Below are 27,074 nucleotides of genomic sequence, written 5' to 3'. Positions count from 1 at the left end.
AACAACAAAACCCCCTTGATTTAAAATATGTAATTGGCTACTGAGAGATTCCTTGCTTGAACAAATATTATTCATAAGTGTTTTAAAATTTAACTAATTCAACAGTTGAATATTTTTAAAAGATTTTATTTATTAGAGATAGAGAGAGAACACAAACCAGGGGTTGGGGAAAAGCAGAGGGAGTAGAGAAGCAGACTCCCCACTAAGCAAGGAGCCCAATGTGGAGCTCAATTCCAGGATCCTGAGATCATGACCTGAGCTGAAGGTAGACGCTTAACCAACTGAGCCACCCAGGTGCCCCCAACAGTTGAATATTTTGAATATTTTATCTATTCAACAAAATAAGGTGTGCGTTTTCTATTTTAAAGCAAATTTAGAAGATTGCAAGTAATAGATTTATAGGAAAAAAGAGTCCCCTCATTGTATTTTTATAAAATATAAAATAATTTGGGGTTCATTAGTTTGGTCACATGATTAATCATAATATTATTACTAATACAAAATGATGATATGTATAAGAATCCCATCTATATTACATTTCTTCATACAGGTTTCAGAGAAGGAAAACATTTTGTTTTAAACAGTTACTAGGGGAACATCTGGGTGGCTTGGTTAAGCAACTGCCTTCAGCTCCAGTCATGATCCCAGGGTCCTGGGATCGAGCCCCACATTGGGCTCCAGCCCCACATAGGGCTCCCTGCTCTTCCAGGAGCCTGTTTCTTCCTCTCCCTTTGCTAGCCACTCTGCCTGCTTATGCTCTCTCTCTGTCAAATAAATAAATAAAATATTAAAAAAAAAACCACACAGTTAATAGGTAATGCTTGGAACATTAATATACTTACCTATTTGTTGAAAAACTAAAGAATTCACTGTTGAAACAAAGTCCTTCCCATCAATGTTGTCTGCATGTACAGAACAGTTTTTATCTTCCTTGCTCCAAAAGCAACAGTAGAAAGTTGTTTTGGAAGATAAGTTAGAAAAGTAGGTAGTACTCAAATTCAATTTAGCTTTGACAACTGCCTCATAATGTTCATTCAGATTGGAAGTGTTCTTGGAGATTCCAGTTGGCAAGAGGAAGTCGTAAGTTGTATTTGGTGGCATGCAAGACAGCTTAAATCTCCAGGGAGTAATTGGATATGCCAAGTTAAGTGCAGTTGTCAAATAAATAAATTCTGTTAGGATATTAAAGACACACAGAAAAACAATTCGTCATTTTGATTAAGACATAAATAGGAAATACCTGAGATTAAACCATGTAGTGCTCAGTCCGTGCCTAATGCAGAGCTCTGGGCTTCCATTATACAATGTGTGATACTTCGAAGGGTACATTAATTTACTGAGATAACTTCACCCTTTAGCACCTCTTCTTGGAAATCTGAAAATTGCTTTGAAAATTGAATTCAAATACTTCAAATGGAGCATTTTCAAATGCTGATTAATCTAGCCTTCTATATTTACATTTTAATGAAAAAATTATAGCTAAATATTTCAATCACTTTTTCTTAAAAAATTATTCTTTTTTTTATATTAACATATAATGTATTATTTGGTTCAGGGGTACAGGTCTGTGATTCATCAGTCTTACACAATTCATAGTGCTCACCATAGCACATACCTTCCCTAGTGTCTGTCCCCAGCCACCCCATCCTTCCCACTCTCCTCCACTCCACCAAACCTCAGTTTGTTTCTTGAGATGAAGAGTCTCTTATGGTTTGTCTCCCTCTCTGGTTTTATCTTGTTTCATTTTTCCCTCCTTTCCCTTATGATCATCTGTCTTGTTTCTCAAATTCCTCATATCAGTGAGATCATAGGATAATTGTCTTTCTCTGTTTGACTTAATTCGTTTAGCATAATACTCTCTAATTCCATCCATGTCATTGAAAATGGCAAGATTTTGTGTTTTTTGATGGCTGATATTCCATTGTATGTATATACCACATCTTCTTTATCCATTCATCTGCTGATGGACATCTAGGCTCTTTCCGTAGTTTGGCTATTGTGGACATTGCTGCTATAAACATTCGGGTGCATGTGCCCCTTCGGATCACTACATTTGTATCTTTGGGGTAAATACTCAGTAGCGCAATTGCTGGGTTGTAGGGTAGCTCTATTTTCAACTTTTTAAGGAACCTCCATACTGTTTTCCAGAGTGGCTGTACCAGCTTGCATTCCCACTAACAAGGTAAGAGGGTTCCCCTTTCTCCGCATTCTGGCCAACACCTGTTGCTTCCTGACTTTAGCCATCCTGACTGGTGTGAGGTGGTATCTCCCTGTGGTTTTGATTTGTGTTTCCCTGATGCCAAGTGATGTTGAGCACTTAAAAAAAAAAAATTCTAATGAGCTTCCAGTATAAGTGGGAAATATCTGGATGTGCAATTTATATATATAAACAAATATTAAAGTGTTATTTTAATATTTCTTAAAGAAAATATTACCAAAATGTTAGCACTATGAGTGTTTTTAGAAGAATTTATCTTCAGCATCAGAACAGCTGGATGATCTCTTGAATCTACCCTAGACAATGTCCTATATCCTCAGATATAGGACATTGTCTAAGACATGTCTTTAATGCACTCTCCAAGAATCAATGCACAAAGATAGAAAAATTCCATTGCTGGTTAAAGACAATTCTCAATTTTTAGACATATAAAAATTAAGAATAATTATATAATCTCATACCCAAAAAATTCTGGAGTGGTACTTGTTTTTTTAATCAGTAATTGTTTGAAAATAAAATAATAATTAATTCTCAATAATTCTTTCTTTTACAAGTTACTCATATAATTCAACAGCTGTGTTGCTTCACATACAAACCAATGCAGAATGAGAATTCTGAGAATTTTGCATGGATTTGCATGGAATGAGAATTTTGAAGAATTAGGGTAAATGTAAAAATGTAAGAAAATTACAATTTTTTTAAAAACCAGTTCACCAAAAAAGCTTTAAATTATTAAAGTAATATATGTAAAAATATCTAAATAATATATAGGTAGTGACTGTTAAAGTTTGATTTCTAAACTTTTCCATAAAAGTGAACTAACATAAAAAGGTATCAGATGCAAAAATTAAAGCGAAGATGACCAACATGACTAACATTTTGCCCACACTGATAACAATTAGGTAACATAACTTCACCAAAAGTGACTCTTCATTACAACTGTGTTCCTTTGGACTTCATCTTTCTAACATGTTTCTGAAATTAGCACATGTCAATAAAAACAGATTATTTCTTTGGTTTTACAAAACTATGAATATTTGTTGGTATTAACTAAAAGCACATTTTCTAGCTGCACATGGAATATTCAGTTGGCTGAATTGAATGAGTCCAAAATCCTCAAAGAAGTATTTGAAATTTAAAATGTAATAATAAACGTCATAGACATAGCAACTATTGAATCAGTTTAATTAAAAGATGGTTCTATTTTACACGCTTCTTTTGCAAATAATATTTCTTTCCCTCCAGATGAGCCCTAAACAGCCAGGAATCCAGAATTTGCATCTGAAGACATATGTTATCATGGTAACAACATCCCAAGAACTCTCCTGATTCAAAAAACTTCATCAAACAACAAACCTTTTGGAAAGCGAATATGAAACACATTGAATGGAGCCTAATAAAAATTAGTGAATTCTCTCATTGGGGAGAGAATGAGTATGTTGTTACTTTTTGATAGTCCCTTGTAGTATAGGTTTTCTGAAATCTGTTAACAGTGGAGTTATTATGGGTATTTTCTATAAATCTATAAATGGCTACAAGAAGAAAGAACAGTATGCATGAAGAAAACTTGGAGAGAAGCTTAGAAGAGCACCTTCAGATTGGATTAGCCAAGGAGATGCTTAGAACACACAGGTGGACAGCTGGACAAGCTCCCAATATGGTTGCCAGCTAAAATGGGTTTTGTTTAAAAAAAGCTTGACTTTAATTTTTTTAAAGATTTTATTTATTTACTTGACAGAGAAAGAGCACAAGCAGGAGAAGCAGTAGACAGAGAGGGAGAAGCAGGTTCCTTGCTCATCAAGGAGTCTGATGCAGGGTTTGATCCCATGACTCTGGGATCATGACCTGAGCTGAAGGCAGATGTTTGACTGAGGCACCCAGGCGCCCCAGCCTGACTTTAGTTTTAAAAAACTTGGAACACAGCCTAAATTAGATGATTTGAGTTTTTTGGTTTTTTTTTTTTTTTTAATCAAAATATCTCTAGAATGCAGTAAGAAACAAGTCAGAGAATACTGTGTTCAAAAGTCATTGGTGGGCCGGGCGCCTGGGTGGCCCATTTGCTTAGTGCCTGCTTTCTGCTCAAGTCATGATCCAGCTCCTGGGACGGACCCAGGCCTTGGGCTTGGTGCTCAGCGGGGAGTCTGCTTCTCCCACTCATGTTCTTTCTCTCTCTCTCTCTCTCAAATAAATAAATAAAATTTTTTAAAAAAGTCATTGGCAATGGGTGACTAATTTCAAACAGAAGCATACTATGATTTATAATAGTTAAAATCATGACATTAAAAAATTATCTGTGAGCTTTCACTTGAGGATACTCCTGCAGTGGATAGAAGGAAGACTAGTATACATTTAAGTCTTCTGGTGATATTCAAGATGGAAGTGTTCAACATAAACACCACCACTTGACAATATCCCCTTAGAACATAATACTTGTCATTGTCTACTGGAGTTATAATGTAAAATAGCATTTAAAATGGCATCTCCCTTCCACTTAAGAATAAATCCATTATTTTGTGTCATAGCGATATATTTTACATATTATCACCAAGTAAATTGCTCCTTGGTACAGAGAATTAGTTTTCACTAACATCTGATATTATACATTTATAACCTAATAATGCTATATTTACTAAATTAAAACATTCAAGTGTGACCATATCATGTTTCTATACATGTATAAGGATGTTAGTGTGCATAAATAAATTTTCTGTATTATAAAAGAAAACAAAGTAGCAAACAGTGGGCAGGAAGAAAAAAAATCTGCAAAACATAATAAATGGTTAAGGGCTTGTGATGATTAAGGTAATGTGTCAACTTGTCTAGGGCTACTGGGTGCTCAGTCATTTGGTGAAAAAGTTTGGGAGTGTCTGTGAGGATGTTGTGGATAAACTGAACATTTGAATCAGTAAAATGAGAAAAACAGATTGCCCTCCCTACCATGGAAACATGGATGGGCCTTATGGATCAGTTGGAAACTTGAATAAAACAAAAAGGCTGAAGTAGAGGGAAATCTAGCTGCCTGACTGACTTCAGTCTTTTCCTTCCTTTGGACTCAAACTGATCATCAGCTCTTCTTGGGTCTCAAGCCTGTCAGTATCCAGACTGGAACATATCCCATCAGCTCTCCTGGCTCTCCAGCTGACCAACCAAAGGTCATGGGACTTCCCAAGCTCCACCATCTTGTGAGCCAGGTCTTTATAATAAATCTCTTTATCTTGCTCTATAAATCCTCCTGGTTTTCTTTCTCTGGAGAACACTGACTAATACAGTGCTGAATATCAGTGATATTTTAGAAATTCTGAAAATGTATGAAGATAAAACCCAGCAACAAAATGGTCAAAGTACATGATTTAGAAACTTGCATAAGAAATAAAATGGATGGGGCGCCTGGGTGGCTCAGAGGGTTAGGGCCTCTGCCTTCAGCTCGGGTCATGATCCTGGGGTCCTGGGATCAAGTCCCGCAAGGGGCTCTCTACTCAGCAGGGAGCCTGCTTCCTCCTCTCTCTCTGCCTACCTTTCTGCCTACTTGTGATCTCTATCAAATAAATAAATAAAATCTTAAAAAAAAAAGAAATATAAATGGCCTATAAATAGTGCTCAACCTCACAAATAATCGAGTAAATAAAACTGAAATGAGATGCCATGTTTTCCGTATTTGATGGGGCAAAAAGGTAGAAGAATGATAATATACATCTTTAACAGAAATACCATGGGATAGGATTCATGTATTTATGTTGGTACTGCAAATGGTTCAAGGCTTTGCAGAGAAGATTTCACAGTACCTACCAAATTTTTAAATGTGCATACTATTTAACATAGAAATTCCTCTTTAATAATTAATCAACAGGAATATCCTCCCAAATATACAAAGATATATGCATGGATTTCAATGCAGCATTATTTGTAACAGATAAAGAAATGTCTACCAATGGGGAATTGGTCTAGTAAATTAATAATTTAAGGTATAGTCATAAGTTCATTGCTATGCAACCATTAAATGAATAAGCATATCAGTAAGTACTCAGTAAAAAAAAAAAAAAAGTTGTCATGATAAACTGAAAAACTATTAAGCAGAAAAAGAATAACAGAACAATAGAGACCAATTCTATTTTCACAACCATAGATACAAATTGTGTGTGTTTGTGTGTTACAGTTCTGGAAAGTTACACGTCAGGTTGTGCCCAGGAGATTGGGAAGGATTTTTTCATTTTCACCCTTACACTTTGGTTTGGTTTGTATTTTTAATCATGAGCATGAGAATTTCTAACGCAGACAGGGGACATTCTGCTAGCCAAAAAAAGAAACAGCATCTCTAAGGGCAAAATCTCTTATATGTGGAGATTTAAAAAGCAAATTACTTACCCCAATGTAACAAAGCCACACAGAATTTTTGACAAGTCATCTTACTTCAGAGAAGTAGACCTGAAAAACAGTACATCTAAAACAAATAACATACAACACACAAAAACACCCGACATCGATCTCTACAAGTTGTCTGGGGAAATATAAAATGAAAAGGATTATGAATAAGTCTTTAAATTTTAATCCTCTATAATACGATGCATCAATATCAGAGAAGTGTCTCACATTAAAGTAGAGCTAGACATTATAGATTCATTCCCGTGCACATGCTTAAAATATAATATTAGCCACATATTCACATACAGTATATTCAAAAATTTTTTAATATTCCTTTATGCCATGACAAACCGGGCATCATAGGATAAGACCAAATTTTTAACTAAACGAAAGTGTTCATAAGGTTGATTCAATACGTACACCATTGAACATTAATTTTTTTCATACTCAACTCTTAAATTTCTCTTATTTTCTAAAGCCATTACATTCACTGTAATACTACAAAGCCAAACAGTTATAGCATAGGTAATGACTGTATATTTATTTCCAATAAAGAGAAGTAAATTACCCTGTATACTTTTGGAAACCCCTGGTGTTTTTTTGCAGATGCAGTAATACTCACATTGGAGAGTTATCAGAGTAATCTAAGGAAAGGTTGATGGCTTAATATATCCAAATCATAGGCTGAATTCAAGAGATAAGCTTTCCCATGAAGTCTACTCAATTTGAAATACATCATGAATAAGATTATTTGTACTAGGACATCATGAATTAGATTGGCAGCATAATTTTAATATACTGGGCTTTGACTCGTAATGAAAGCCTAAACGTTTTTGTTGTTCCAGTGTTTTTTGTTACCTCAAACTGGGGATTCAGCTCACTACAGAAAGTTAATCTGAGGTAAAAAGCTCTGAATTAGGTGTCAGGAGTCTTGAATGTTGATCTAGACTCTCCAACTAATCAGCTGTGGGACTTGGGACTTCGACACTCTAGACCTCAGGTTCCTTGTATATAAATCGCCCTGACGGATGAGCTCTATAATCCCTTTCAGAGCTTCCCATGATTCTGAGAGATTTTATTTTAAAACGGAACTCACAGCTTTACCACAAAGAATATTATAAAATATGAAGTGAGAAACATGTCTCATAAGTCACATCTGCAAATTGGCACCATGTGATGAGTAAACAGGAAAACACGTTTGTTTAGTTCATGACTTAATGACGCTCGGGAAGAGAAGGGATGAGCATAAACATATCAGCTCTCTGATAAATTTGTTTTTCAGCCTCTCAGTTTTCATCAGAAGTTTGATTCCTTATACATGGATATCACAACGTGTCTTTAGGACTTCTAAACATCCATTCGGTCGGTCTTTGGACTCCTCAATATCTAATCATATGAATTTTTTGATACCTGTTTGTGATACAAAATTTTCTCCTAAGGGGAGGTTGCTGGGGGGATGGATGAAATAACTGATGGGGATTAAGGAGGGCACTTGCTGTGATGAGCACGGGCTACAGTATGGAAGTATTGTATCACTACATTCTATACCCGAAACTAATTATTACACTGTTAACTAACTGGAATTTAAATTCAAAACTTTTAAAAAATCTCTCTTAAAATAAACCTAAGAACAAGTTTCATAATCAGGATGTGTCACAGATACAACATATCATTAGACTAAGTGTTTTGAATGAACCAATTGGTGGCAAATAATTCAGGCCAACAATTGATTTGACTCACTTTTAACTCAACTGATCTTCTGAGTCAAATGACCAAACAGCTCAGTTGTTCTTGCTTATATAAGACAAGCATTCTTTTATTTAATGTTCCATGCAAAACACAAATTATTCTTATGGTTTGAATTCTTGCAGGCAGGTTTCACTCTTACATAACAGAGAAACAAGCACAACAATGAAAAGGACATAGATGCAACCTTGAAGATGGTGTAAAATATGGCCCCTTATATAGACTCAATGAGACAAATATTTATATGACCCTACATTGAACCAGAAAGGAATATACAAAGAAGTTTACGGAAGCACAAATAATACCGGGGAAAAAAAGAAAAAAAGGCAGAAGTTTTTAAGCTGTGAGGAAAAAAAATCAAGCAAAGCGAAAACTAATGGTAAGATGACCAAAGTAAGTGTAATATACAAAATGCCATTAAGTTGAATTCACTTTTTAAAGATGAACTATTAATTTCCTTTATACTTTCTTCTGATCAAATTGTTCAATCATATATTCAGAGTGCTTTTACACTAAAATGAAACCAACAGCTTAGGGAAAATGTTCAAATAATCCTAACACTAAGAACAGAAAGAAATTTTTGCCTGAATAACTTCAAAACCGGTAACATCCTCATGAGCATCCTAACCGTACCAGAGTTTCATGGGAACTTCACAATTCAACAGTTCCTCAGCCCCTCCACTGCCGAGACCCTATTCTAAGCCACCACCCTCTCTTCCCCGACAGTCAGAAGCACCTCCTACCTTGTCTCCCTTCTGTTGCCCTTACGCCTCAGTTCAGTCTATTCGCAAGGCAGCAGCCAGAGTGATCTAGATCATGTCTGTCTTGCCCCAAACACTATAGTACTTGCCTTTTCATTCTGAGTACAAGTCTCAGTCCTACACAGAACTACAAGGTCCTGGATCTCAACTGCCCCTCTGATCTCATCAACTACTGCTCTTCCTTTGTTCAAGTCACCTTCTCAGAGCCTTCCCTGCTAGCCCACCTAATAGTTCAACACCTTCCCCACCCAAACATGCCATACCTGCTGTTCTGCTGAATTTTCTCCTGATTTCTTCACACTATCTAATGTGAATATGACTTCTTGTTTTTCTTGCTTATTGTCTAACTCTCCCCACTAGAATGTAGACTCCCCTAAACCAAGACTTTTTTTTTTTTTTTTTTACTGTTTCTTTTTCATCATTATATCCTTCACCCATAGAAGGCTGCCTCTCACCTACTGGGTGCTTTCTATATATTAAATGAATGAATGAGTGAATGAAGGAATGGCATGATATGACTCTTGAATATTCTTCAAAATAGCCTGGTGGCATCATACCAAGAAAATAACAACAATCTTCAAAAGATGCATTATGTGGGTAACAAAGATGTGATACACACACACACACACACACACACACACAGAGAGAGAGAAAGAGAGAGAGAGAGAGAATATTATACAGCCATAAAAAAGGATGAGATCTTGCCATTTGTGACAACATGGATGGACAACATAGATACTAGGTGTAATAAGTCAAACTGAGAAAGACAAATACCATGTGATTTCACTTATATGTGGAACCTAGAAAAAACCCAAAACAAATGAATAAACAAACAGAAAGCAGAATCAGACTTTCAAATACAGAGAACAAACTGACTGTAGCCAGGTACCCCCTTAACCATTTTTAAATATGGATCTTGTTGGGACATCTGGGTGGCTCAGTTGGTTAAGCGTCAGACTCTTGATTTTAACTCAGATCATGATCTCAGGGTTGTGAGATCAAGCCCCACATAGAGCTTCACAGCAGAGTCTGCTTGGGATTCTCTCTTCGTCTCCTTTTGCCCCTCCCCCTCACTCTCTCAAACAAATAAATAAAATCTTTTTAAAAAATAAATAAATATGGCTATTGTTGAGAATTTGGTAAGAGCAAGGTACCAACTGCCAGGAGGAGACACGTACACCCAAAATTAGGGCTATAATTTCAGGGGGTTAACAAACTCTGAAATTCATCTAAATTCATCTAAAGCTTCCCGATTTAGAGTTCCTGATTTAGATAAATAAACTGCAGTCCTCTGTAAGTATACTCCTATAAATTGAGCCACTGATAGACATCAAGCTATGAGGAGTTAGAGATAATACTGCCTAACGTTCCCTCTGGAATATAGTCATTCTATGTTGACAGTTAAGAAAAATAATGTGTTTTATTTGAAATCTTCACAAAATATACAAAGATGCATTCATAGATTGATCTAAATGACCCACCCATAACATCTAGATCTGTGGTCAGTAATTCAATTTTCATAAAACACCAGAGTAAGCATATTATACATGTCACTGACTCTGGAGTTATTATTATAAACTTCAAACGAAAGGAGAAATAAAAAACTATATTCTCCTGAATTATAATATTATGGGTTTTCAGAACAAAAATCAGACTTCAACTTCTATCATAGAAAACTTTTTGTGTATCTTTATGTATCAAATTCTACTTAAATATAAAGGAGAATGGTCTCAATTAGTGTTTGAGTGGAAGAAAGGAAATTATTTACAACTTGCTCCAATGATCTCACAAAGTCTCTAGGTTTGTAGAAAAGTTTATGAGTAGGAAAAGCAGTTCTGACAACTTTGTTGCCTTGATGAGCGCCATCTGCCACTAATTCTTGCTTTTACTTTCTCCTAGACAGGCGCCCATTTTTCACTTAACACCATTTAAGTCTTTTATCCAAATATAAATGAAAAACCCTATTTCTTCAAATGTCAAAATAAATATAGCCTGGTCTATCTCTACTAATCTTGTCATTTTAAGTATGTTTACTTTTATTTCTTCATTTAGGGCAGAAATTGGTGATGCTATTCCTTCCCATCAAGTAGCTGTTAAAGACGTAAATTATTTTAAAATTTTTTTTAAACCCTTTCATCATTTTGGTATAAGCATTTGTCACTTTGAAAACTTAATTTCAAGTGTTTTAATTCCTGATGTGGCTCTAATTATGTAATCTTGTTGCAAATTAATTCCTTGAAAATACAGAGGGATAAACTGTGATTCAGAGACGTAGGTACCATAAACTCAACAAAGGTGAGTCAGAATAGGCATCTTACCTACAAAGTAATTTAAAAATCTATATGTAAGTTAACTCATTTAATTATTAGCTAAATATTTGGTAAAATATAAGTTACCATATGAAGGACTAGAAATATAAAAATCAATAATAAATCATTAATTTTAACTTGTTATTTTTAATAAGTAACATTATTTTATGACTTTTTTATATATCAAAGTTTCATAATACCAATATTGGGTAAAGTACCATGGGACTTCACATTCAAGATAACAAACTAAACAAATAAACTGATCTTCTCTTACTCCTGAGATGTCTCTAGTATTACAGTAAAATAAATCATTATTAACCAATAGAACACAGAATGAGAAGGGAGCAGCAGCAAAAGAGAGATTTAAACAAATTTCTGGAAGATGAAGCAAGGATCAATGAAGTAGAATGAAGGAAGTGACCACACAGGATATTTGGGGAAGGAACTGTCATCAATGAAGAAACAAATTTACTTAGCAAAACCCTGGAGATGTTCCAAATGGTAAAGGGCAGAGTGATATGGGGCCAAAAGGAGAGACAGTTTTAGTCTGTATATGTAATATCTGACTTTCTTTATCCCCTCATGAACAATTCACAGCAGCCAAATCTAACTCCCTGTAACTGTCAAGAGTTCTTCACATTCTTCATTCTTCATATTTTTCATATTTTAATTCACATTCTTCATATTTTTCCCCTTAACAGCCATGTTGAATGAAGACATGAACTAAGACATGATTTACAACAAGAGAAACAACTCTGGCTAGTTTAAACAGGAAAATAAATAGTAAAATTATTGGGTACCTCATAGAACCTCAGTGAGAGCCAGAGAACTTGACTAATAAAGCACACAGTCAAGAATCTCACCCAAAATCCCATGTAAATTTCTCTAGAAAAGATAACCCCGCTACCATGCTAAGACATTGCATGTTATGACTGAAACCTCAAAGACTACTACCTCTGAGTTCCTCTGAGCTCATCTGTTCTTCCATATCCCACACTTCTGATATAAGATTTGGCATGAATGTCTCTCACTGATGCAGCCTAGTTCACAGTCTACATTTAGGCAGCCAGGAAACTTGGGAAAATAGGGATTTATAAGGTAGGGAAATCCCCAAACATAGATAAAATATCCAAAGATGTCAAATAGCCAAAAAGAATTAAAAAATTGTTACATACACTCCTACATATTAAAGGAATTAAAAAGTACAAGGTACTTGAGGAGAACTTGGGCTTTCAGTATAGACTTGACATGAACATGGTAAAGAACTTACATGTTCTGATAAAGGCAGCTCCCCACTCAAGTGCCTAGAATAAAGCCTACCAGTTGACAAACACCGCCCATATGCACACAATTCACATTCTTCATATTTTTCCCCTTAACAGCCATGTTGAATGAAGACATGAACTAAGACATGAAGACTTCAGCATAATGAAAAAATTTTGTAAAAAGAGGGGGGAAAAAAAAAAGAAAACCTACCACAGGGGACATAGATAACTCAGAGGAGGAAAAATAGCTTTAATAAATGTTCATGAGTATCTTCAAGGACATTTTCAGAAGACGCTGCACCCATAAATTCAAAGAGTGCTCTGACAAAGTAATCATCATCAGAAGAAAGAGCTTTAGAAAATCGTAAGCACAGTTGCAAAAACATTTTCAATTGAAATGTTAGAAAACACTTTTGCATAATTAATTCCTCCCCAAAAGGAAAAAAGAAAAAAGAAATGCTTAAAGAAAAAGGTCAAATGATCCATATCCAAACAGCAGTAGTTCCAGAAAAAGAGAATAAAGAGAAAATGATCAATGAAATAAAATGAAAAACTTTTCCAGAGGTGATAAGAGATACAAGTTTTCAAACTGAAGGAAAAAAAAAAAAAAGTGTACCAAGTCCAAGGAGTAAGAACGGAAAAAATATCCACTGCTAAGCATATCACTAAGAAATTACAGAAGAGCAAAGAACAGAAGACAGGAAACATTTCCAGAGAAGAAAAAAATCTCTAAAGGAATGAGAAAGAGAATGGAAGCAAAGGTTTTATACCCAAACAATGAATACCAGAAGATAATCCAGTGATGACTGATGGAAAATTATTTACAGTGGAAAATTCTATTAGCCAGTCAAGCAAGTATCAGAGCAAAGCAAATATATTTTCAATAACACAATGACTTAGAAAATTTATATTCTATAAATCTCTTTCTCAGAAGGAATTTTACAAGGTATTCTAGCCAAATGAGAAGTAAACCAAGAAAGAGGGATTCAGGGATTCAGGATTCAGGAAAGCAGAACTACAACTCAGCTGATGGCTCCACAGGCTTGAGAATGACCAGTCCAGATAGCAGCTGACCCCTGAAAGGAAATGACCAGAGGGGAGGCAGGAATGGAGGTAACTCAATGGGTAATATGATTCTGAAGCTGCAAAAATGTGACAAAAACAAAAAACAAAAACAAAAACAGAACCCACAGAATAGCACAAGGGAAAAAAGGAAGTCGTATTTCAAAATTGAAGCCACTAGACCAAATAAGAATATGAGTTCATGGTCGACAAAAAGAAGAATGAAACTGATCCCAAAAAAATCAAGAAGATTGGATAAAAACCTAAAAAATTAAAGATATAATGAAGAAGGCCCACCTACCTTCTCCCAACAAGAAAAAATAAAGTTAATTTAAAAAAGCTTTATGGAGAGTCCTGATCTAAATATGAACCAAAATAAAATATGGCATACTTTTTTTTTAAGTATACCCAACATGGGGTTGAAGTCAAGACCCCAAACTCAAAGGTCCCATGCTCTATGGACTGAGCCAGCCAGGTGCTGCATATATGGCATAATTTTGGCCAAGTGCAGAATTAAAGACTCCATTTGAAAGATGGAAGAATCCCTTAACCTTGATTCCAAGAATATTTTCCTTTGGGTGGCTAAGGAGTCATATTAAATGAAATGACACTTTTTGATTCTGCAGTGAATGATAGTTATGGTCATAATAACATTAATGCTCTTTATAGATTTTTCAACTTTTTGGTTCAACAATAAACAAAAATGAAAGATTCAATTAATTACAATACTAAATGTGGAATATTAACAATAGTCTCACTATACACTTCTCAAAACTTGGGCGGTATGATTGTATAAGGAGAGAGAATGGGAAGGCAAAGGGTGAAATATCCCAACCTGATGATGGAGGGAGTCAGAGGATCTACCTGTAGTGAATGGGACAGAAAGTGTGGAGGGAATTACAAATGTAATCAATTAAGAAGCTCAGGAAATTGGTATAATTATATGCAGGAATAGAGAAAGAAAGAAGGCAAAGCTAGTAAGCTAAATTCTCTTCTAGGATGCTGCTTATGGTTGATAAATGAAAAGAAGTCAGTATAAGCACATTACCCAGCCCTTCAGAGGAAGCCACAGGTCTAGGAAACAAAACCAGCAATGGTTCAAGTTAGTTGTTCCCAAGGTCAGCACGGAGAAGGTATGGGGCAGGGGGTGAGATTTTTTTGATTGCAATAGGTTTTTGTAACCATGTGCGTGGATTATTTTCATGTAAAATTCTTACTAAGTCCTTTTAACTAAATAGAGGGCTATGAGATTTCAGAGAAAATAGCTACTAACAAAGTCCTAGCGGCCAACGAAAAGGTTCACAGAGGTGATATTTTAGTTGAACTCCAAGAAACACAAAAGAAGAGAGTACTGCTGTATTTCTTCCATTTTAAGGTTCACAAAATGTTAACATCTCTGACATCAAGATCTTTGTTAAAATCGATGTTATCTCACAATTACCGATAGCCCAGTAGCAGCTGTGATCAAGTTGTCATTGATTGCATACGGACAAACTGGGGCGCTTTCCTCATGATAGACTGGGCAATTTTAACCCATCAATATTTCGGGCAACAAACTATTTAAAGACCATTTGAGGAAGGGAAAGGAGCCCTGAGCAATGTCTGAAAACCTTATGTTGACGTCTTATGGGAAGAACATATAAAGAGCCAGCATAAAGTTTGCAAAATGGAACACGCTGATAGAAAATCTAAGAAACAATAGTGAAGCATTCTTTTATGAAATGCTGTATCACAAGTATTCTTGATAACCCAGAAAATGCTAGTGTTTGGAAAAATATTGACATCAACAGCGCTGAGATGAAAAGTAATTAAAAAAAAAAAAACAAACAGATTCTGAATGTGAAAAAGAACTCCTTAACCAATTTCTTTGCTTTATACCTTCCTTATGAGAGTGATATGATTTAAACAAAAATCTTTATTTACTAATTCTAAAAGAGCTCTTCCAGTAGATATAAGAAAAAATTCTAAAGGTTGAGAAAGCACTGTAAAATACAGGCAGAGCCTTTTCTTTCTTGGAGGTACAAAAATGATAGCATATCTTAAAAATTCATGATATCTAGATTTACAGAATTACAACTACCTAGAAAGACGGTAATTAGGAGAAATCAGAGAGATGACTTCCAGTTTTGGGAAATCGTAACAGATACCATGGAAGAGTAAAGAGTTAACTGTCCCCTTGAAGAATGGGAAGGCACAGGAAGCATATTTCAGTATTACAAAAGAGATTCACACAGAACCTATGGTCAGTAAAAACAAAGATCGGCCAAAGAATATCAATAAAAGACAGTAAGAACTCCAGTGTGCAAACTGATTAGCAAATTTCGAATCAAATGACCAAGAAGCCATTTGCCCAGATGACTGCTTTTTATAGAAAGAACGTTTTTTACATCCTGTTCGTTCTGTGTAAAAACCTTCTCTCCCTCAAATCAAAACTATGACTAGCAGTGTTGCCAAAAGAACCCAGATCACTAGAGAAATAGCCAGCTACCTCCTGGGTAGGTCTAATGTGGTAAGTATGTCATAATTCTAAGAGATAACATCTTGATAACATGACAGCAGCTATAATTATTGGGTGTTTTTTATGCATGTGTCATTATGTTTTCTCTCTCTGTTGATAGAGTGTGTGTATATCTATGTCTGTTTATAATTTATTTTCTTTTAGCTCCTAAACACCAACAAGTTTGGTTCAGAAATTTTGTTGGTGCATACAGAAATCTAATTGTTTGATTAGCTCATGTTCATTGTTTCTCAATTTTCATAGGTTTAGACACCCAAAGAACAGCTGCTGGATAAAATAAAATGAGAAAATCTGATTCTCAGGAAAACTAAGTTGTCCTATGCCTTCACAAAACAAATATTTGATAGCAGCTGTTCTTAAACATGAGGTCACACTCTTAAAGCCCATTATAAAAGCTCCTGAGAATCTCTGTTTGTTTCAGATCTTTAGGTATACTCTAGTACAAACAGATAAAACAGGTACATGTTCCCACAAACCTTACAGAAACTACTAGCCCAGGAGTAAAGCCTTTCTCTCTGCCCCCAACTTCTCTTCCTCTCTCTCATTCACTATCTTACCCATATTGTATACACATTTGTAAGTCTACATTGTTTCTGGATTTCCCCCTACTAATTGGCAAACACTTTTAAAATTAATACCACAATGCCCCTTAAGAGAGTCTCTAGTTAAGTCATTTTCTTTTGCTAGTTCACAGTACTCTCACGTGATTCAAATACATGACTCTCTTCTTGGAGATCATCCACCCATCCCCCAGGCAGTGGCTCCCTACAGCTCTGTGCTCTCCTCAGGAGTTCTTCATGCTGTACTTGCCAGGGCCATAGCTCTTGCCCAGCTAAGCAGATCCCTGAAAGACTGCACTGGCCAGGCAAACACTCTCCTGCACTGGACTATATTCACTTTGGGGGAGACTTTATGGAGTACCAAAAAATTGTGTAAGTGGGAAGAGCCTAACCTACTAATTTTATTGAATACATGACTTGCTGACTTTCCTTCAGTGAGAATCAATATTCACAAAAGTTTCTCATGGTCCACCTTATACATATTGAGTGTTCACAATTCTGAAAAAGATTTTAAAAACTCCCAAGTATGTAGAACTTGAATTGGACAGTAATTTTCACTACATATCCAGCATTGCTGTGTCTAATATTTCCTATAAATACTTATTAAAATTTACTTGAAAATGATATACTCGCATTAATCACATCTTTTTAAGCTTGGCATGTTGGCAATGTAGATTTAAGGGTCACATTGCTGGGGGGGATGTAAAATGATGAAAGCTGTTCTGGAATGTAGTTTGACAGATTTTTAAACGTTAAACACAGAGTTGCCATGTGACTCAGCAATTCCGCTCATAGGTATATACCAAAAAAAGATAAAAACATACATTCACAAAAAAACTTCTACACAAATGTTAGTAGCAGCATTACTCATAATAGCCAAGAAGTGGAAACTTATCCAAATGTCCATCAATTGATGAATGAATAACCAAAAAGTAGTATACCCATAGAATGGAATATTGTTTAGCGATACAAAAAGAATGAAGTACAAGTCCATGCTATATAGCACAGATTAACCTTGAAAACTTGCTAAGTGGAAGAACTTGGTTGCTAAAGGCCCCATGGTTTTATCTATATGAAATATCCAGAACAGGCAAATCCATAAACACAGAAAGTAAATCAGTGGTTTTGAACACAGGAGGAAGAGGATTGGGGAATGAATGCTAATGGGTACAGAGTTTCTTTGAGGAGTAATAAAACTGTTCTCAAATTACATAGTTGTGATGGCTGCATAAATTTCACAAATCTGTTAATGTACTAAAAACCAGTGAGTTTTATACCATAAAAAGATGAATGTTATGTGAATTACAATCAAATAAAGCTATTATTTTGAAAATATGTCCAAATGTCAGGTGTATTTCTATATGGTATCAACAGACAATGATTTTTCTAAAGATACTATTTAAAATAAATGTTAAAACATGCAATTCCTGTGATAAATCTTATAAGAAGTTGTCCAAGAACTCCAAAGGAAAATATTAAACAACACTTATGTTTCTTATATCAGAGAAGACCTAATATATTGGGAGATAGTCATGGATTCTAGGACCAAATATTTAAAGGTATCAATTTCCTTTTAGTTGTTTATAGACCCAAAACAATCTCAACACAACCTCCATTAAATTCCTAACAAATTTTATAGAACTTGACACGCTGATTCAAAAACATGTATATGGAAAGGCAAAGGGCCAAGGAATATGCTATTACACTCTTGAAAAAATTGCACAAAGTGAGAGGATTTGCAACCACACTTACCAGATAGCAAAATTTAATTTAAATCTTCAGTAATTACAACAATGCGATATGGGCAAAAAAAAGAGACCAAAAGCACAAATACTGGGCCCAGAAACACACCTATGATATATTAACTCTTGATATTTGAAATAATAAATATTTGTTGTTTTAAGCCATCAAACTGTGGGGTAATTTGTTATACAGCAATGGTTAAAAAAAAAAAAAAAAAAAAAAGCACCGCTCACCAGTATTCCCAGATTTATTTTCCTTTTAGCATCAAAGAAGATTAACCCTCCCCATCTCCTTGAAGTTAAACATACTACATGACTTCTTTTGCTCCTAAAATATGAGTGGTAACAATTCATGTCACTTCCAGACAAAGGTATTTAAAATTAGCTCATGATTATCCATGCTTTTCTTCCCATACCATACCAATTGGGAGAGGCCTATGTTGCAGATTGTACAGCTATAGAATGATGGACAGTCCCTGAATTTAGACCTCTGAGTTATACTAAGGACAGTTGCCCTGGAAAGTTGCTTTAATCCACAGGAAACTTTGCATGAATGAGAAATTAAGTTTTATGGCATTAAGTCAATGAGATTTGGAGATCATTTGTTACTACAGTGTAACTTACAGATACCAAGCTCAATCTCACTAGTAATTTAGTTCTTTAGAAATAAAAAATAATGAAATAACAACACATACCCACCAGATGGACAAATATTAAATGTTTTGAGAATACTAAATTTTGGCAAAAATACAGAGCAATGAAAGCAGGAATGTAAATTGGTAGTACATAGTGAAAAATGTGGCATCATCTAACAAAGCTACTATCTGCAATCCCTGTGATCTAGTAGTTTGACAAATAGTTTTAGATTCTCCTGCATCTACGCATCATGACACTTGTAGAAGAAGAATCATAGTTGGTTTATTTATGGTAGAAAAATAAAAAAAGAAAGGAAGGAAAGAGAAGGGAAGGGAAGGGAGAAGGGAAGGGAAGGGAAGGGCGGAAGGAAGGAAGGAAGGAAGGGAGGGAGAAAGGGAGGGAGGGGGACAGAAGTAGGTAGGAAGGAAAAAAGAGAAGAGAAGGAGGAAGGTAGGGAGGAATGGAGCCCGATTATCATAATCAGAATCAGTAAACAATAAGATATTATATATGAATATAGTGAAATATATCCAGCAATGAAAATAAACAACAGCCACAGTCAGCAACAACCTCCAATCAACAAAAAAATTACTGAGCAGCTCTTTTGTGCTAGGCCCTATTTCAGGTACTAGGGATACAGTAGTGAGCAAAACAGAAAAAAAATCCATTCTCATAGAGCTTATATTCTTTTTTTTTTTAATGCTTGAAGATATTCTGCTTCCTTTATTTTTTTTAAGATTTTATTTATTTGACAGAGAGAGATCACAAGTGGGCAGAGAGGCAGAGAGAGAGAGAGGAGGAAGCAGGCTCCCTGCAGAGCAGAGAGCCTGATGTGGGACTCGATCCCAGGACCCTGAGATCATGACCTGAGCTGAAGGCAGAGGCTTAACCCACTGAGCCACCCAGGTGCCCCTAGAGCTTATATTCTAATCGAAATAAGAGAGGAAAAAAACAATAAATGGGAAGTCATATAGTATGTTAATGGGTGATAAGCACTATGCGGAAAAGCAAAGGAAAGGGAAAGAAGTGTATTGCAAGGTTAGAGGATGTGTAATTTTAAATGTGATAATCAGAGTAGGCTTCATTGAAAAAGAAGTATTTGAACATTTCAAGTGTATTCCAGGCAGAGGACACTGAAACACAAAGGTAGTCTCTGATATAGTCAAGAATAGCAAGACCAGTGAGAAGAGCAGTAGGCAATGAGATCAGATAGGTAAAGTGGATAGGAGAAAAGATCAGGTAGGGTCTTGTAGGTGATCCTAAGAACTTTGGTTTTTAGTCCATATGAACTAGAAAGCCTTTGGAGCTTTTGAAGCAGAAAGGTGACCTGATTTGACATATGCAGTAAAAGGAGAACTCGGATTGCAGTTGTGAGAATAGATTATAGAAGACAAAGGATAAAGGTAGGGAGACCAGTTACAGGGTCCTTGCAATAATTCATGTGGGATATAATGGCAGCTCAGACCAGGGTGGCAGCCATGGAAGTGATGAGAAGTAATTATATTCTGGGTCGATAAGAGAAAACAAAGAGGATTTCCTGACATGTTACACCTCAGGTATGAGGGAATGGGAGAAACTAAGATGAAGCCAAGGTTTGGGGCCAGAGCAACTGAAAGGTGGCTGGAAGTGAAGAAGATAGCAGATAGAGTAGACTTGGGCAAGATGAAGATTCTGTTGGGGTATGTAGAAGTGGAGATGTCTACTGGACATCCAAATGGAAATGGTGAGTAGGCAGCTGATACAGAGGTCTGAGGTCAGGGAGAGAAGTTCAGGCATGAGCTCTATCATTTCTGAGTCATCAGTATACAATGGTAAAGATCAAAGAGAAAAAATAAAGAGACTGTATGAAATCATCAGAGTATACAGAGAAAAGAGCTCCCGAGGACTACATCTTAAGGCACTGGAAGAGTAAAACCTCTCAGAGAAGCTCCTGATTGGCAAAGGAGACAGGAGCAGCCAGTGAAGAAGGAGGGAAACCAAGATCCTTGGTGTCCTGGAGGTCAGTAAGGAAGGAGTACCCTGAGCAGACAGTGATAATGGCGACAATGCTACCAACAGGTAAAGTAAGAGCAACACTGATGACTAACTACTGGAATTGGAAAGGTGTTGTCACTGGTGACCAGGACAGGGGTAGTTTTGGCAGAGTACTGAAATGGGCTTAAGAGATAATATAGGGGTGCCTGGGTGGCTCAGTTTTTTAAGAGCCTGCCTTTGGCTCAGGTCCTGATCCCGGGGTCCTGGATCAAGCCCCACGTCGGGCTCACTGCTCGGCGTGGAGCCTGTTTCTCCGTCTGCCTCTCCCTCACCTCATTCATGCTCTCGCTTTCTCTCAAATAGATAAAATCTTAAAAACAAACAAACAAGAAAATAATGTGAATAGATACACTGTAGAAGCAAACACAGACAACTCTTCAAAAGATTTTGCTTTAAAGCAGAGCGAAGAAATGGCTTCAGCTCACAAACATGTAATCCAAGAGAATCTGAAAGAATCCCTCTTAAGTTCAAATAACATTTTTTTAAGGTAGAACCAAACTTCTGATCAAGAAGGAATAAGCAAGCATTCTCTAGTTACTGGCATGTTCTCTTACTGGTGTAGTGAATAATAGGGTATTTACCTTATATTTGTCTGTTATAATCAATTTCTATTATTATTTGTCAACCAGCATATTTATTTTATGTACCTCTCCTCTCTCTATATGTCATATAAATATACATATATATGCTCAAAGGGTTACAAAAATTAAAGATTAATAAGATCATGTTCATGAAAAGACAGCAGATAATATCACTATTGCATCACAAAAAGTTTTAATAAAAAGTATGTGAGAAGGAATCTTCCAGATTATAAACAGACCAAATTTGAATTGAAATTCCAAAAGGTTACATGTGCTAGGTCTGGCCAGTAGGTGAACATTTGCGCCTTTCTGTTTTAATTAAAAGCGGAATTTGTAAATCACATAAAATCTCAAGAATGAGAGGAGACCGTAAGCTCTTTTCTTCATTTTTAACTCCACAGGATATGTTTTTTTAGTATGTGTGCTTGGTTCTCAGTATGAAAAACACAGTATAGTATCTGCCAAGACAATTTTTTTTCTGGATATTTTAAGTTTTATTTCCCAGGTCCACACAGATATTGCACTTCACAAATAAAAACCATTTGATTATATAATAGTGATCTAAGTATGAAGACATGACTGTTTTTTGGTTTGGGGTTTTTTTTTTTTTTTCTTTTGGTAAATTCATTACAAAAGAGAAGCAGAATTTGGCCAGCCATGGTGATGCTCCCAAGCCATGAATGAATCAGGGGTAGACCCTGAGCAGTCAGATTCATCTACTGTTTTCCAAAAACCCCTAGAAGGCAGGGTATTTGAGTTTTTCTACTCTCTGTGATTCACCAACTAATTTACTTAACTCCTTGAGCATCAGTTTCAAAGGAGCTGATCACCTGCTTCACCAGAGAATATGAGGCAAGATAATGCCTCAGTGAGTAAGGACACTTGCAGCCCAAAGCAGGAAAGGCCATGGAAATGAGGGAATGTGTTCACAAAAGAGTACTGTACTTGAAATCCACTCCACTCTCCCAAACTACACACACAGCACAGGCTAGGTGGGAACGCATTATTTTATTTTATATCAAAGCCACCAAGAAGAGCCAGAAATACTTCTAAAACCTATCCTAACTACTGATGACTATGTCTCAAATAATTTTAAGCTGTAAGTAACAACAAAAGCCATTCTAACATCCTCTGTCTGCCAACAAACCAACAGTTGTTTGTTTTTTATCAAAAATAAACAAAAGGTAAAAAAATAAACAAAAGGTTCACTGACCCTTTGGGGCACACACTTCTTGTACAAATTTTTGTGGGGGTCAATTCCTTATTTCTGGTTTATCTGCTTCACCTCTGCTATTTTCTGGGCTTCATTCCAAGACAACTAAAATGCATTACTAAAACGGGCATCTCTGGTTTTTAGCTTAATTTCAGAGGCTTTGAAATGGTCTGAAACCATTTTTTAAAATATTTTGCACACAACTATGCTAAAAAGTAACACATGTTGGTCAAGATCAGTAATTGATGGGAAAGGTACAATTTCTGTTTTCCTCCAAAGCAATTTTTATTTCCTCCAAATACACAGTACTGAGAGAGAATTAAGTGCTGTGCTAAAGCCATGTGTTTTTGTTGTAGTGTTGCAAATATTGGCTGAAAGTTGAACATAATTCCTTAAGGCAAAGTAAGAGATGATCTAAATATTCACATATAAACTATACATTTCTGAACTCTTTTATAAGCATTTTTCTCTTTAATTTCTGGTTGGAAAACCCTAAAGACACAAGTCATAAAGGCATACAAAACAAAATGCTGAGATCAAAATAGATTTTTAAAGTGTCATGAAATCATGAACCTAGCAATGTTTGCAACATGTTAAAGAATTACAGAATTATACATTTTTAAGGTGGGAAGCATCTTAAATATTATTAAGAGGCCCCCAGGATCCAACCCTCTAATCGGACAAATGAGGAAAATGAGGCCCAGAGAGGTTAAGCTAATCCCAGCTGTCACGGATAATAAATGGCCCATCATGCCAAAATCCAGATATTCTGACTGCAAATCCAGAGCTCTGAAAGAGCATTTCTTTCAATACACTTTAATACTTATGGAAATACATGGTAACAGAAGGCACTCCGGGCAGGCCCTCAATAGAAGGAACTCTTACAGCTCATCTGTTTGCAAACACAAGTCCTAGAAATAGCACTGGCAACAACTAGTTTCTTAGGCGGCTTCACCATACCTGGGGTTTCCACTGACTCCTCGGTTAGGTCTAGTTTTCTCACCTCTACGAATCCCTTTAAACAAGTGCTTTGGTTGGGATTAGGTTCGTTCTTTTGTTTTTCACATTTCTTTGGGGAGAATGGGAGAGGGTGAAAAAGAGAAGCTGGGATTTTAACCACCCCTGCAGCACGAGTTTGTTCTCTCCTCAGCCAAACCAACAAGTGTTTCCCCGAGCCCCAGGGCTTACTGGTTTACGTCGCAGTCCCTTCAGTTTCCAAAGTAGGAAGGTCTTTGAGACCTGAAAAAGAAGTTGGCTGGGGCGCGCGTCGCTTCGGGGGCACCAGGCAGGTGCGCGCCCGGGTGCGGCCGGCTGCGGTCAGACGCGTGCCCCTATCCTCCTCGCCCCGGGAGCCTCCCGATCCCCGGGCCGGGGGACCGAGAGGCCCCGCCGCCCCTCCCGCCACCCCCGAGCGCTGACCCCTCCGGTGGAGCCGCAGGGTCGTCCCCGGACTCCCCGTCCCCCCGTGGCCCGCGGGCTCCGCGCCCGCCGAGCGCGCCCCAGCGCCCCGCTCCTCCAGCTGCCGAGAGCGGGAAAGGGGGCAGTAAGGGGTGGAGGAGAGAGAAGCGGGTCCCACCTCGTTGCCGGGGTTCAACCCACAGGGAAGACAGAGATGGCGGCGGCGCGGGGGCTCCGACACCTGCGTCGCTCGCGCGCGGCGGGCCGTGGGCTCTACGGGCCGTGGGCTCTGCTGTGGGGCGGCTCCGAACTCCTCGCCGGAGGTGCTGGCAACTCTCCGGAGAGCGGAGCGCGGCGCAGTGTGGGGAGGAGGGGGCGGGGGGAGCGCGTGGGGTGGGGAGAAGGGAGGGAAGAGCCCGTGGCCGCACGCGCGCGCCCCCCGCCCTCGGCGACCGCTCCCGGCCGCAGCAGAGGACCCCAGCGCCCAGGGCGGCCGCGCAGGTGACCGGGGCGGCCGCAGGGAACGCTGCTGCGCGTGGCCGCGGGCCTGGCGAGAGAAGAGAAATGCTGGCGAAGAAGGACGGACCCCTTGCCTGCGGGGAAGCCGAGAGCCCAGGCGATCCCAGCAGGAAGGCGGCGCCGCTGCTTCAGGCAGCTGTCAGCTACAGCGCACCCACCTCGCCGCCGGTGGTTCTCAGACCCTGGGCTAGGCACTGGGGTTCCCTCTGTTCCTCCCACTCCCAGACTTCCAGGCCTCTGCTGCATCACGGGCGCAAAATGCTACTATAAAGATTGCAATAATTGACAGAAGTGGAAAAGGAAAGCAAATTGGCAAAGACTAGAGGTAGTGAGGTAGTGAGCTTCCTGTCACCAAGTCACCAAGGATGTTTCAGCCAAGCATATGGGTCATGTTTGTCAGGAAGGCTGAAGATGCACTGATGTATCTGTGTGGGGTTAGACTAAAAGACCATTTACTTCTCTTTCAGTCCTAACACCACTGAATTTCAGAACGATGCAAACAAAATCTGTCCTTGAACAGATTCCAACCCCTGATAGACACCCAAAATGTTCACTCACTAATCTGTGTATTAATATACTTTTTATTGAGGACCTACTGTGTGTCAGACAATATGCGAGGTACAATTATGTTCCTTGAACTTGGAGTAAGGACAGACAAGCCAGTGTTCATAAAATTTCCAATTATGATGGGTGACATGGAGGAAACCAAGGGGGAAAAGAAAAATAAAGGGGAGTGGACATACTCCAGATTGGGTGATGGTTAATTTTCAAAGGTCTCTAGAAATGAACTTGCCTAATGCCCTCATAGGAAGGTGCATCATAGGAAGAGGCAAAGAGAGAAAGTAGCCCAGAGATGTGCATAGGGCCAGAAGCAATGTGTCTTGGCTCCCTGGCCCAGCCACTTTGTCAATTTGTGGAACTTTGTAAATGGAACTTTTCACCCATAGGCATTTCCTCTCAGAACCAATGGTACTTTTACAAAGAGCATTTAGATCTCCAGACCACTTGTTGAGACCAATTCATTCAGAAATTTCATATTTGTGCCCTGAGGACTTTCTGGGGCATCTGTGGCTAGAAGCACTAACCTTTGAGTTTCATCAAACCTCAGAAAACAAACGTCTCCATTGGATAGAATTGGAGTAGAGATACGGACTTTCCAAAAATTGTTATAAAACAGCACAACAGAATCCTTAATTAGGCAATCTGTATGAACTAGCTTATTGGTTTCCTACGGCTGCCTTAACAAACGCTTAAAAGAAATTTTTTTCTGTCCCTGTTCTGAAGGCCAGAAGTCTAAATTAAGTGTCATCAGGCCCGTACTCCTTCCTCAAGACTATGAGGGAACCCTCCCCTGCCTGGAGCAGCTTCTGGAGGCTCCAGGAATCTGTTGGGTTATGGCTGCATCGCTCCACTCTCTGCCTGCGTCTTCCTATGGCCTTCTCCTCCATGTGTCATCTTCTCTTCTGTCTCCTACAAGGACACTTGTCATCAGATTTAGGCACCACCCAAATAATCCAGGATGATCTCAGCCCAAGATCCTTACTTAGTTGCATCTGCAAAGACCCTTTTTCCAAATAAGGTCACATTCACAGGCTCTGGGATTTAGTGTGGACCTATTTTTATTGGGAAGCCACCATCCAACGTCTAAAGCTAGTACACCAATAGGGACCAAAATCATCATCTATTGGGGTATCAGGGTACCGCTTCAGCACTGTTATACAAAACTATATTGACACTAAGTATAAGTTATCATTTCATTGTGGGCTACTAAAAACAGATATCATTAAACCTGAGCATTATGAGGAATAACTGCCATAAGGAAAAAAAGTGCAGAGCCCCAAGCTGGAAGTTCATGTTTGAGTCCCAGGTGATACTTGAAGGCCAACCATGGATCTTCAGCAGCTACCATGGTTAAACAAATACAGAAACATACCCCACATGCATAGGTATGGGTTTCTGATAATGTGATCCAACACCGAATGTCTGCTAGGCACCAAGCTCTAAGTCTGGGGCTCCTAGGGAGCTTTCATTCTAGGTTAGGGAACAACTTTGAATCTCACTCTCTCTGCACAATGCCTGCTACATATCTGAGGCCTGATAAAGAGCTGTTAAATGAGTAGATGGGTATAAATAAATCACCACCAATCAGCTAG

At 37.8% G+C, this 27,074-nt stretch overlaps 1 protein-coding gene across 2 annotated transcripts in view; it reads right to left on the bottom strand.

The window, feature by feature from the left end:
• Positions 1-6,828, bottom strand: part of LOC111143310 (leptin receptor) — a 68,687-nt gene extending 61,859 nt beyond the window's left edge. Inside the window, exons 1-2 of one of the 2 annotated variants that reach the window (XM_022496963.1) lie at positions 6,581-6,828; positions 843-1,172 (exon numbers count right to left, since the gene is read on the bottom strand). In XM_022496963.1, the coding sequence (XP_022352671.1) occupies positions 843-1,172; positions 6,581-6,620 (370 nt within the window). In that variant the 5' untranslated portion in view covers positions 6,621-6,828. The remainder of the gene's footprint in view (positions 1-842; positions 1,173-6,580) is intronic. The other variant, XM_022496962.1, reaches the window with a different exon arrangement.
• Between the last annotated feature and the right edge of the window lie 20,246 nt (positions 6,829-27,074).

Source organism: Enhydra lutris, unplaced genomic scaffold (assembly GCF_002288905.1).
Source record: "Enhydra lutris kenyoni isolate GAN:26980312 unplaced genomic scaffold, ASM228890v2 scaffoldscaffold9, whole genome shotgun sequence".
NCBI classification, from domain to species: Eukaryota; Metazoa; Chordata; class Mammalia; order Carnivora; family Mustelidae; genus Enhydra; species Enhydra lutris.
This window is presented reverse-complemented; position numbering and strand designations above follow the sequence as displayed.